This window comes from Ranitomeya imitator, chromosome 4 (genome assembly GCF_032444005.1).
Source record: "Ranitomeya imitator isolate aRanImi1 chromosome 4, aRanImi1.pri, whole genome shotgun sequence".
In the NCBI taxonomy this organism is placed as follows: domain Eukaryota; kingdom Metazoa; phylum Chordata; class Amphibia; order Anura; family Dendrobatidae; genus Ranitomeya; species Ranitomeya imitator.
The window spans coordinates 312,847,207-312,860,044 of record NC_091285.1 but is presented as its reverse complement, the minus strand read 5'-3'; the positions used below and the strand labels follow the sequence as shown (position 1 = coordinate 312,860,044).

Sequence of the window (12,838 nt, the reverse complement as noted above, 5' to 3'; positions counted from 1 at the left end):
TGACAGTGACAATCACACACCAGTACAATGTATACATTCTGGTCATTTCATGGAGGGCTTCCTAGCACTTTCTGCTCAGAATGGTGCTCCATGCAGCTGGAGTTGGTAGCTCTATTCTGTTCTGCGGATCACTACCGGCACAGAAATGGCTATAGTATATAGGAAAGAAACCAGACCATGCAATCTCTTCCTCACCTCACACCTCACGGCTAACTCCAGAGCTGTACTTGGCAGGCAGACACCACAGGGAAAGCTGTGACAATCATTCCCCTGCCCTCCCAAGCTGGAGTCGCTGTGTAGGGAGGAGAGATGTTGCAGGTACTGGTCGATCTACAGGACAAAAAGAATGAAAACAAAAATTACTTGCACTTCTACGAGTGCACACATTGAACAGCATGCTGCCTCACAATACTGGCTGTGCCTGGCCTATGCCCAAGAGTAGCTGCTGTGTATAGGTTTTTCCTGCCATTATCCATTCTTTGGATTATCTGAACTACAGCAACATCGGAATAAACTAGAAATTAATAAAAACATGAAAATGTTGTTGTTATCTTACCTTCTTGCTTAGAAAAAAAATATACAAAAAAAAAATTGACATTTCATCAGAATATTTGGATTTGTTAAAAAGCTAGGTATAGCAATATTGGGATTAAAACATAACTTAATATGCTCTTATAGCAAAAGGTTAAAAACCAGACACACAACATAACAAAACCTGAATGCCATAAACCAGGTAGTTTATCACAGTAACTTACTAAATATTAACACTACAGCCAAGAAGGTTTAAGGAAAAAGAAAACACACATTATCCCCTTATTACACATATGCCCAAGAGGGGCCAAGGTAATTGCATATATATGGCTGAGGGCAAGTGAAGTGTCAGAAACAACAGGTGAGTAATATGCACCAAAAGAATAGCATAGGTAACTGCCAGAATACTCACTATTAAATCAGGGAGAGCAGAGTACACCCTGTAATAAATAGATCTAAAAAAACCTCTAAATACTCAATGAAAATGGTTTAGAAGAAAAATGCTGATCTATCATGGATCCACTATATGCAGCTCTTACAATGTCAAATGTGAGTATAACACCCCATATTCAAATTCCATGTGGTTGCTTACAGATAGTCCTCTACATAGAAATGGAACTCTCTCACGCACGGCTTCCACTATCTCCAGGTTGTTGGGTATCCATATACCGTACATGCAATTACCTTGGCCACTCTTGGGCATATGTGTAATAAGGGGATAATGTGCGTTTTCTTTTTCCTTAAACCCCCATGGCTGTATTGTTAATATTTGGTAAGTTACTGTGATAAACTACCTGGGTTTATGGCATTCAGGTTTTGTTATATGTGGTGTGTCTGATTTTTACGCTTTTGCTATAAGAGCATATTAAAAGTTATGTTTTAATCCTATTTCAGCCTTCTTTTCTGCTCGCTTTCTAAAACTGAAAATGGACAAAACAGAATTCATCATCTTTCCTCCATCTCACTCTACCCCTTCACCAGACCTATCCATCAATGTCAATGGCTGCTCACTTTCCCCAGTCCCACATGCCCGATGCCTCGGGGTGATACTCGACTCTGCCCTCTCTTTCAAGCCTCATATCCAAGCCCTTGCCTCCTCCTGCCGTCTCAAACTCTAAAATATTTCCCGGATCCGCGCATTTCTTGACCGAGACACCACAAAAACACTAGTGCATGCCCTTATCTCCCGCCTTGACTACTGCAACCTCCTACTCTATGGCCTCCCCTCTAGCACCACCCCAATCCATCCTACACTCTGCTGCCTGATTAATCTACTTGTCCTCCCGCTATTCCCCGGCCTCTCCCCTATGCCAATCTCTTCACTGGCTTCCTATCGTCCAGAGACTCCAGTACAAAACCCTTACAATGATGTACAAAGTCATCCACAATCTATCTCCTCTATACATCTCCGACATGGTCTCCCAGGACTTACCTACACGCTACCTCCGATGCTCAAGATATCCCTCTCTACTCCTCTCTCATCTCTTCTTCCCCCAACCGCATCCAAGACTTCTCCCGTGCTTCCCCCATACTCTGGAACACTCTACCACAACACATCAGACTCTCGCCTACCACAGAAACCTTCAAAAAGAACCTGAAGACCAACCTCTTCAGACAAGCCTACAGCCTGCAGTGATCCTCAACTTACTGAACTGCCACACAATCAGCTCTACCATCTCCTAGTGTATCCTCACCCATCCCCTGCAGACTGAGCCCTTGCGGGCAGAGTCCTCCCTCCTTATGTACCCATGTCCCTTGTTTTTTGCTCATGTTTAATGTATTTGTCTATATTTTATAGCACCATTTATTCCACGGCGCTTAAAAAATAAATGTATAATAATAATAATAATAATAATAAGAATAATAATCCCAATATTGCTATACCTATCTTTTTAAAAACTGGTAACCCGGTCTTTGTCCTCTGGTTTTAAGTTTATTCTTGGAAAACAAAAAAAAACTAATTTGCTAATTATTTGCTACAAAGCTACTGCAGTGGGATCTCAGGATTGCAATTAGTAGTAAATACAGGAACTTTGGAGAAGTCTATATCCAGGCTAGTAGAAGCCACACAATAGTGCTCCCACGCTGAACATGGAGAGAAGTGTGGGAAGTGTGCTGCAATCTCTTTGTAGAATACTCTGATGACTTTTCATTTTAATAAATAGGTTGATCTATGTAGGTTTTAAAAGAAGGGGCACAGTTTAGTATCAGTTTAATATCCTCACTGGTGCTGGTCCTGCTGATCACAGAGCCTCAGCTCACAGAAGCAACTGTATAAATGTAGACTAGCAAAGTAGTGTTAAAGGTAACCAGTCTTGTCCAGAAATGCCATTTACCTGCAGGTATATGGTTAATTTGCAGGTAAAGAGCATTAAAATCATACCTGCCCTACAGAAACAGCAACTACAGGGAGAAAATCAACTAATTTCCTGGAAACGAGCAGCTGCAGGGAGAATATAAAAGATTTGTTTTCCCCCTGTAGCCGCTGCTTAAGTAAGCCTGCCAGACATTATTTTAACACCATTTACAGGTAGATTATCTCGATCTGCAGGTAAATAGCGTTTCAGGACATGACAGGTTCCCTTGCAATGGATGGGGATATAGGAATAATATTTTCCTGTTTCCAAATAATTTCCTGTCCAGTACAGAGGGATCAGTGATGTTCTACAAAAACGAACATGACAATGTGTAACACTTACTTGTCTGATACTGCTCGTGCTTTTAGCAATGCAGCTGTGTAACATATTGTGGCAGATTTAGGTAAACTTATATCTGGAAGCAAAAAAGAAATTCAAGAATAATTACAAAGTAAGTAAGTCTAGTACCATATATGCAGAGCACGTGCCATGGTTCACAATCCGCAAAATTAAAATCGAATTCTGTGTGTAAACGTGTAATTAATATAAAATATTAGATTAGGTGAAAATATATCTAACAAATGGTCATTGGCCCATTTAGAAAAACTACATGGGACGCAATGCATTCATGATTTATACATGTTTTATTAAAGGGAAACACCACCATGGAGAACGCCTAGTCATACCTTTCTAAACGTTCCTGTTAAAATCTTTGCCAAAAGAATGCCCTAAGGGTATGGAAAGTCAATGCCAGGCTTGCTGAGCAGGAAATCAAGTAAAAAAAGAGAGGTTACAGTCAGGACACTGACTCCACCACTCCAGCGTGACTATTGGTGAATGGTGCGCATGGTTAATGCCTTCTATTTATCCAGTATAGTAAAGCACGCCATTATAACAAGTGGAAGCTTCCAAATACAGGTATCTATGGAATTAATTTTTTCTGGGACTTTCTGAATGGTGAGAATTAAAAGACATAAAACATGGTGCACGACGATGAGAGTGTAAGAGACGTGAACTCACCATCATACTTTGCTAAAACTGCTTGTACGTCTGCATACGCCTGGAGCTCGAGCAAAGCTTCTAACAAGTTCTCATGAATATTGAACATACTGAGAAGTGGGAACTCCTTCATTAACTAGAAGAAATCAGAAACCACAAACACACTAGCCTTAGTGACACACTTGAGGATAACTCCATTAGGTCCGGAGGCATCGAAATGCTGCAGTCAATTAGAATGATGATAAACATCTGCCGGGTATTTTATAAAATATAGACAATTAGGAGGCCATTAATTATAAATGCACTATTTTTTTTCATACTATCACTTTAGAATTGATATAGCGATAAATCAAATCAGCTCATGGAATACAAACTGGTTCCTAGGTGCAGTTTTAAAAATACAGACAAAAATGAAATCCCAGTAGCAAGCCAATGTGGACACTTCTCCCCAACACAGGTAACCCGACAGATTGGACAGAACAAATACTGCTGCATGTCATTTAACATCTGGCGAAACGCTGTGGCTTTTGTCATATACTAAAGCCACAAATCTGGTAGAAAAAGTTACTGGGTAAAAGAAAAAAACAAAAAAAAAACAATAAAGCACTAATGCCTTTTTTACATTCAAGCTCTTTGCCCCAAATGTACCGTATATACTCGAGTATAAGTCGACCCGAGTATAAGCCGAGGCGCCTAATTGTACCACGAAAAACTGGGAAAACTTATTGACTCGAGTATAAATTGTCCCCTTATCCCTATTCTGATATGCATGGCTCCCCGTCCCCGTATGCATGGCTCCCCATCCCCGTCCTCGTACGCATGGCTCCCCGTCCCCGTACGCATGGCTCCCCATCCCCGTCCTCGTACGCATGGCTCCCCGTACGCATGGCTCCCCATCCCCGTCCTCGTACGCATGGCTCCCCGTACGCATGGCTCCCCGTCCTCATACGCATGGCTCCCTGTCCTCGTACGCATGGCTCCCCCATCCCCATCCTCGTACGCATGGCTCCCCGTACGCATGGCTCCCCGTCCTCATACGCATGGCTCCCCGTCCTCATACGCATGGCTCCCCGTCCTCATACGCATGGCTCCCCGTCCTCATACGCATGGCTCCCCGTCCTCATACGCATGGCTCCCCGTCCTCATACGCATGGCTCCCCCATCCCCATCCTTGTATGCATGGCTCCCCGTCCCCGTATGCATGGGTCCTCATCCCCGTCGTTGTATGTATGGCTCCCCATTCCCATCCTTGTATGCATGGCTCCCCATCCCAGTCTTTGTATGCATGGCTCCCCATCCCTGTCCTTGTATGCATGGCTCCCCATCCTAGTATGCATGGCTCCCATCCCTGTATGCATGGTTCCTATATATTTAAAAAAAAACAAAAAAAACAAAAAAAAAAACACACACATCCTACTTACCTTCCTGCATCTCGTTCTGGCGCCAGCAGCTCTTCCACTGAGCAATCACGTGTCCCCACTCATTAAGGTAATGAATTTTCACTCCACGCCTATGGGAGTGGAGAGGGGTAAATATTCATTATTTTAATGAGCAGGGGACACGTGATTGCTCAGCGGAAGACTGGCACCGGAAGGAGATGCAGCGAGAGCCCACAGGGAAGTTAAGTAGGATGTGTGCTGGAAGCTGGCGCAGTGAACATTCATTTCTCTTTTGCTACGGGCACAGTTACAGCCACAGCTGCCGGCTCCTGCCTCTGACCCGCTGTTCCCCCTCCCTCCTGTCTTTCTGGACAATGACTCGTGTATAAGCCGAGGGTGGTGTTTTCAGCACAAAAAAAAAAAAAAGTGCTGAAAAACTCGGCTTTTACACGAGTATATAAACGTCAAACGTTCTTTAGGCACAAAACACTGGCTAATGGAATGGTCCCTTCAGAAAGTCTTGGCATATATCACACTTACATCTCTCATCATTTTAACGGCTTCCCTTGTTCTTCCGAGCTTCCGTGCACACATAGCTAACCTTCTTTTAATGTACACCAACACATTAGTGTCTCGTCCTGAAACAATAAAAGTGGAACTCAGATGTACTGTATATACCAAGCCCATGTTCAAGAGGTAAATGCACATTAATTTCTTTACCGTCATCTGCAAGACCAGATCAAATGTGAAGAATGGCAAACGGGGCGAAACAACGCTGAGCCCCTGAATACCTAGGGTCACTTAGGCCTGGGAACTTACTACAGTTTATTATTAAGTTCACCGTATAACCACTGTATGCAGTAAGGAATGCCCCCCGTATTGTGTAGGGAAGCTATGTTAAAAGGGTTTACAAAATTAAATATAAAAAACATGACTGCTTTGCTATAGCCACATCGGTGCAGTGATTTGTCTGATGCTACAGCTCAGCTCCATCAAAGTGAATCATAAGCGTCCAAAATAAACCTAGTACCCCAAATGCATGCGGATATATAAAATAAACCGAGCTATTACTTCACATCCTCAGATCTGCTCAGGTCTGTGTGGACAGGCTGCAGCTGTGGCATCACTACCAAAGTGCGTGTGATCACTGCAGACAGACATAGGACTCTGTGGTAATGCCAATGTAGATGGAACAAGCCACCAAGTCCATTGATCGCCTCCAGAGATCATGTGTAGCTGTGAGGTCACCACTGAAGCTGGTCAGCAAAATCTGGTACAACGTCGGAGCAGAAGAGTGATTATATTATTTATAAATCTTCACGCTTTGGGGAAATGAAAAGTATATCCCAGACATGTATTCGTGAAGTTGTATATGGTCCACTTAAATGGGGCTGAGTTACAATACCAGACAATCCATGGACAAATGTGGAGTTGCTTCTAAATAAAGACAGCTATGTTTGCTTAACCCTGGACAACTCCTCAGACTATATGCCTACACGGTGAAATTGTTGTCACCTCTGGGACGTGCACCTATGACAGGAAAGGGAAACCATATTTCCACTCTTTTTTCTGGTTGCATATGGCACACAGTGGCCATTGATGACATAGTGGCTGATCCATCAACACCTCCCATCCTGATGGTATTAGCACCCCTCCCCCCCCCCACATTTATGGCATAGATCAGGGATAAGCCAATTTCTTCTGAATGGGAAAACTCAGTTTTATTGCAGCAATGTGCATTTTAAAGTACATGCTAATCAGCTAAGACATTATCTGTTTAAGTTAATGGCTTGAAAAAAATGGGCCCTTCCCTGTTAATACATCAACACAAATTATATATACACAATGGGGAAAATAAGAATTTGATACACTGCTGATTCTGGAAGTTTTCCAACCTACAAAGAATGGAGAGCTCTGCAATTTTTATCTTAAGTACACTTCAACTGTGAGACAAAATCGGGGAAAAAAAAAAAAAACATTGTATGATTTTTACATAATTATTTACATTTTATTGCATGAAATAAGTATGTGATACAATAGAAAAACAGAATTTAATATTTGGTATGGAAATCTTTGCTTGCAATTACAGAGGTCAGACATTTCCTGTAGTTCTTGACCAAGTTTGCACACATTGCAGCAGGGATTTTGGCCCACTTCTCAGGGTTCAGGGCTGTCCCTGAGCAACATTGAGTTTTAACTCCCTCCAAAGATTTTCTATTGGGTTCAGGTCTGGAGACTGGCTAGGCCACTCAAGGACCTTGAAAAGGTTCTTAAGGAGACACTTCTTAGGTGTTCTGGCTGTGTGTTTCGGGTCATCGTCATGAAGGAAGACCCAGACATGACCCATCTTCAATGCTCTTACTGAGGGAAGGAGATTTTTAGCCAAAATTTTGCGATACATGACATCATCCAGGCTCTCCAATACGGTGCAGTCGTCTTGTCCCCATTGCAGAAAAGCACCCCTAAAGTATGAATTTTCCCCACCATGCTTCAGTTGTGATAGTGTTCTTAGGGTTGTACTCATCCTTCTACTTCCTCCAAACACGGCAAGTGGATTTAATACCAAAAAGCTCTAGTTTGGTCTCATCTGACCAAATGACAGTATACCATGTCTCCTCTGGATCATCCAGATGGTCATTGGTGAACTTCATATGGGCCTGGACATGTGCTGGCGTGAACAGAGGGACCTTCCAGGCTCTCCAGGATTTTAATCCATGACAGCAGAGTGTGTTACTAATGGTAATGTTTTAGACTGTGGTCTCAGCTCTGTTCAGGTAAATGACCATGCCCTCCCATGTAGTTCTGGGAAGATTGCTGACCTTTCTCAGAATCATCCTTATCCCACGAGGCAAGATTTCGCATGGAGCCCCAGACGGAGGAAGATTGACAGGCATCTTGTGTTTCTTCCATTTTGTAATAATTGTGCCAATAGTTGTTGCCTTCTCACCAAGCTGCTTGCCTATTGTCCTGTAGCCCATCTCAGCCTTGTGCTGTTCTTGGCCATGGTGGAGAGGTTGGACTGCGATTGAGTGTGTGAACAGGCGTCTTTCATACAGGTAACAAGTTCAAACAGGTGTATTTAATACAGGTAATGAGTGAAGAGTAATGGTACCGTCACACATAACGTATGTGACGTAGCAACGAAATCGTTATGCGTGACAGCGACCAACGATCAGGCCCCTGCTGGGAGATCGTTGGTCGCTGGGGAATATCAGGACTTTATTTCGTCGCTGGATCACCCGCTGACATCGCTGAATCGGCATGTGTGATGCCGATTCAGCGATGTCTTCACTGGTAACCAGGGTAAACATCAGGTTACTAAGCGCAGGGCCGCGCTTAGTAACCAGATGTTTACCCTGGTTACCATTGTAAAACTAAAAAAAAAAAAAAAAAAAAAAACACTACATACTTACATTCCTGTCGCGTCCCTCAGCGTCAGCTTCCCTGCGTCCCCCCCAGTGTCAGCGCCGGCCGGCCGTAAAGCAGAGCACAGCGGTGACGTCACCGCTCTGCTTTCCGGCGAGCGCTTACACAGTGCAGGGAAGCTGACGCTGGGGGACGCGACAGGAATGTAAGTATGTAGTGTTTTTTTTTTTACTTTTACAATGGTAACCAGGGTAAACATCGGGTTACTAAGCGCGGCCCTGCGCTTAGCAACCCGATGTTTACCCTGGTTACCCGGGGACTTCGGCATCGTTGGTCTCCAGCGACCACACAACGACTTGCCAATGATCATGGCCAGGTCGTATAGCTGGTCGTGATCGTTGGTAAATCGTTAAGTGTAACGGTATCTTAAGAGAGCTTCTTAAAGAAAAACTGACAGGTCTGTAAGTGCCAGAATTCTTGCTGGTAGGTGATCAAATATTTATTTCATGCAACAAAATGCAAAATAATTATGCAAAAATCATACAATGTGATTTCTGGATTTTTTTTCAGATTCTGTCTCTCTCCGTTGAAGTGTACCTACGATAAAAATTACAGACATCTCCATTCTTTGTAGGTGGGAAAACCTGCAAAGTCGTTAGTGTATCAAATATTAGAGAAACTGTAACAGGGGGCTCTTACTGTGTTGTGCTTCATACTGAGTTCCATGGTGTTGTAATTGTTGGCTTCGTCTGTAGCAGCCTTCCCCAGCCTTCAATGCTTGCTTAAATAATTTCTCTGCTTCCACAATTGTCGTGGCCTCTTCCTCGGCCAAAAGAATAAATGCCGTGGCACATCTGTGCTCAGAACAAAAAGAAAAAAAGAAAGAAAATCAATTACATTAAAGGGGTATTCTCATCTCCAAGATCCTATCCCTATATCCAATATGTAGTAGGTGTAGTAATAATAATAATAATAATAATAATAATAATAATAATAATAATAATAATAATAATAATAATAATAATAATAATATTATTAATAGCAAATTACTCCAATTAGAAATTTAGTATAGTTTTTTTTTTTTTAATTCATGGTGTCTTTCCTCACGTGCAGGCATTGCAGGACCTTCGGTTTCCATGGTTACAACCACTAGCAACTAGCTGTCACTTTATCAGTGGATGTAACCATGGATACCCAAAGTCCTGCAACACCTGCACATGAGTAAAGAGTCATGGCGAATAAAAAAACAAAAAAAACAAAACTATACTACATTTCTAATTGGAGGTATTTGCTAATATCACTATTACACCTATTAAATATTGGGATAGGAGCATGTAGATGGGAATACCCCTTTAAAGTTTTATGTTGGTTCTACCACTTAATATGTACAGACCCTTATCTGTATCAATGAGGTGCTGCAAGCTTAGCTTAAGTGACAAGCGCTGACATCCGGTTACCACCGGTCACTGAAGATCCGTTCCCAGGCTCACTTCACTGTGAGCCAGAATGATGAACTGCGGTGACCTCAATGAAATCACCTCAAGAGTTTTCTCATGGTGCTCACGGTGATCTCATGGAGGTCACTGCAGTTCATCGTCCCGGCTCACAGTGAACTGCGCTTGCAGCACCTCATTGTGTCCTGCTTTATAGCATGAACGGTCACATCATGGCACCGTTCATGTTGACAAATGGATTACGGCGTGTGACAGCATGATTTTTCTGCACTTCGGCCATGTGTTTATGTTTTTTTTTTTTTTTTACACAGAGGACATGGGCATCAGTGGATTAGGCGTATGGTGAGTATTTGTTTATTATTTTCTGGTTTTTTTTTTTTTGTTTTTTTACAGGGGACATGGGCTTCAATAGAACAATAAAATAGGCGTAAGGCGAGTATAACTGCTTTTTTATTTTTAAATAAATGATAAACTTTTGTTTTTTTTCAAATAAAGGATTTTATTTGTGCTGTATGTTTATTTCAATACTTACTACTATGGTGTTAGTAGCGGGGGAATCTTATAGGTGCCTCTCCATTAATAACCCCTTGGCTTGATGTCACCTGACAATAAAGAGGTGACATCAACCCCAATCCTATTATCCTGCTTGTTACTGCCACAGGGTAAATAGGAAGAGCGCTATTTCTGGGGCGGCTGAGGGCTGATGTTGGTAGCCTGGGGGGGAGGGGAAGGGCAATGTCTCTGACCCCTTCCCAGGCTATTAATATCAACCCACAACTGTCTATTTAGCCTTTGCTAGTTTGAATTTATAGGGAGACACCACTATTTTTTTTCTGGGGTCATCCGTAAAGTCACCAGGAAAGGCTAAGCAAACAGCTGTGAGCTGTTAATAGCCTGGGGACCTCATGGGGTATTGTGATATTGTCCTTTTACCCTGATTATTAACATCAGCCCCAAGCTGTGGACTTTCCCTCTGCTTGTTATGAAAATTGCAAAGGAGCCCACACTTTTTTTTATTATATTCTTTATTTTACATGAGGGACACAGATGCTGCTGAATAAAACTCCCATCATTGTCTCCTGGTCGCGTTGCTCTCAGGGCGAGAAGGAGATAATGAGAGCTGCCTTCAGCACTGGTGCCTGTGAACAGCGTAAACTGTACCGCTTCTTCCCAGGCGCCAGTACATGTCCTGCTGATGACACACGGATGTCATCCGTGTGTCTTCAGTGTACATGTGTGCGTCATGCATTTTGTGCGTGCTACCCAAAAAAACCCTGACATGTCTGAGTTTTTCCATACAGACACATGCGCACCACCACGGAATACAAAGGGTGCGTGTTGTGCATCCGTACTTGAGGCCCTTAAAAAATAGACCACATACGGACACAAAAAACGGACATGTGAAGAAGGCCTTCAAGACATTTCTACATTTTTTGCATTCTTAGTTTTTTCAATATAGGAACAAAAATCTAATATACATTTTATTTAAATGAAATAAATTACATGTGCCCTTGTAGTAGACAGCATTTACAGCAAAAGGTTAGCGTCACTCGACATCTATGTCACAATGAGTATGTGCAGGGCAGTGCTGAGTGTCCATTCAGGTACAATACATCTAGCACCACTGTTCTGTATAGCTACTCACTCATTCAGTTCTAGTGCTTCATGTGCTGCAGAAATCCTGGCTTGTGGATTTCTTTCTCGCCATGCTTTTTGCATTACTGTTCAATATAAAAGGAAAACTCGATCAGTTACAATTAATTCCACAGAATCACCCTGAGTGTAACCACAATTAGCCTCGCTGTCAAAAAGTCGTCTCACCGCAAGATATGGCACCAACTGCCGGACTGAGATGCCAGGACCCACCAGCAAAGATAACTCAGGGGGCTACTGTTCAGCTACATGGAAATGTCACCAGACCTTCATTCACAAAAGCACCTCTACTTCTATGTAGTAATAAGCTGTTGTAGTTTAATGAATAGGAGTGGGTAGACTAGACATGACAGATGGTACAGGGAGCAAGGGACAAGTTGCTAGTTGCCATAATTACTTAACCCCTTTACTACCTTGGGTTTTTCCATTTTCTTTTTCGGTTCCCCTTCTTCCCATAGCCAGAAGTTTGTTTTTTTGTCAATATGGCCATGTGACTGCTTCTTTTTTTTATACTTTTGAACGACAACATTAATTTTACCATATTGTGTACTATGTGTACTAGAAAAGGGGGAAAAAAATTCAAAGTGCAATGAAATTGGAAAAAAAGTGCATCTCCACAATTTTTTGTCTACAATGTTCAATAAATCCTAAAACCGAGCTTCCATTATGATTCTCCAGGTCATTAGGAGTTCTTAGATACCAAACATGTCTAGGCTGTTTTTTTAATTTACTCTGAAAATGGCGCCATTTATTTATTTTTACCAAGACCCGCGGCATCTCCATTTTTCGATATCTGCGGCTGAGTGAGGGCTTATGTTCTGCGTGCCAAGCTGACGTTTTTATAGATACCATTTTGGGGTAGATACGATGTTTTTTCATAGCTTGTTATTGCAATGTTGTGGCTACCAAAAATTTCTGCCATTTTGATTGTTTGTCTAGCTATGCAGTTTACTTATCAGATTCATTCTTTTTATATTTTGATAAAAATCGGGTGTCTCTGAACACAGCGATACCAAATGTGTACTTTTATTTATTTTTTGGTTTTATTTTGAATGGGGCAAAAAGAAAGGGCGATTTGAATGTTTATTTATTTTATTTT

The 12,838-nt window shown here is 42.2% G+C and overlaps 1 protein-coding gene across 5 annotated transcripts in view; it reads right to left on the bottom strand.

Moving 5' to 3' along the window:
* The window catches only part of ST7 (suppression of tumorigenicity 7), a 174,827-nt gene that overhangs the window by 32,993 nt on the left and 128,996 nt on the right, over positions 1-12,838 (bottom strand). For all 5 annotated transcript variants that reach the window (XM_069764847.1, XM_069764845.1, XM_069764848.1 and 2 more), the window contains 5 exons: positions 11,732-11,807; positions 9,332-9,486; positions 5,807-5,904; positions 3,909-4,023; positions 3,231-3,303 (listed from right to left, as the gene is read on the bottom strand). In XM_069764847.1, coding sequence (XP_069620948.1) covers positions 3,231-3,303; positions 3,909-4,023; positions 5,807-5,904; positions 9,332-9,486; positions 11,732-11,807 — 517 coding nt within the window. The remainder of the gene's footprint in view (positions 1-3,230; positions 3,304-3,908; positions 4,024-5,806; positions 5,905-9,331; positions 9,487-11,731; positions 11,808-12,838) is intronic.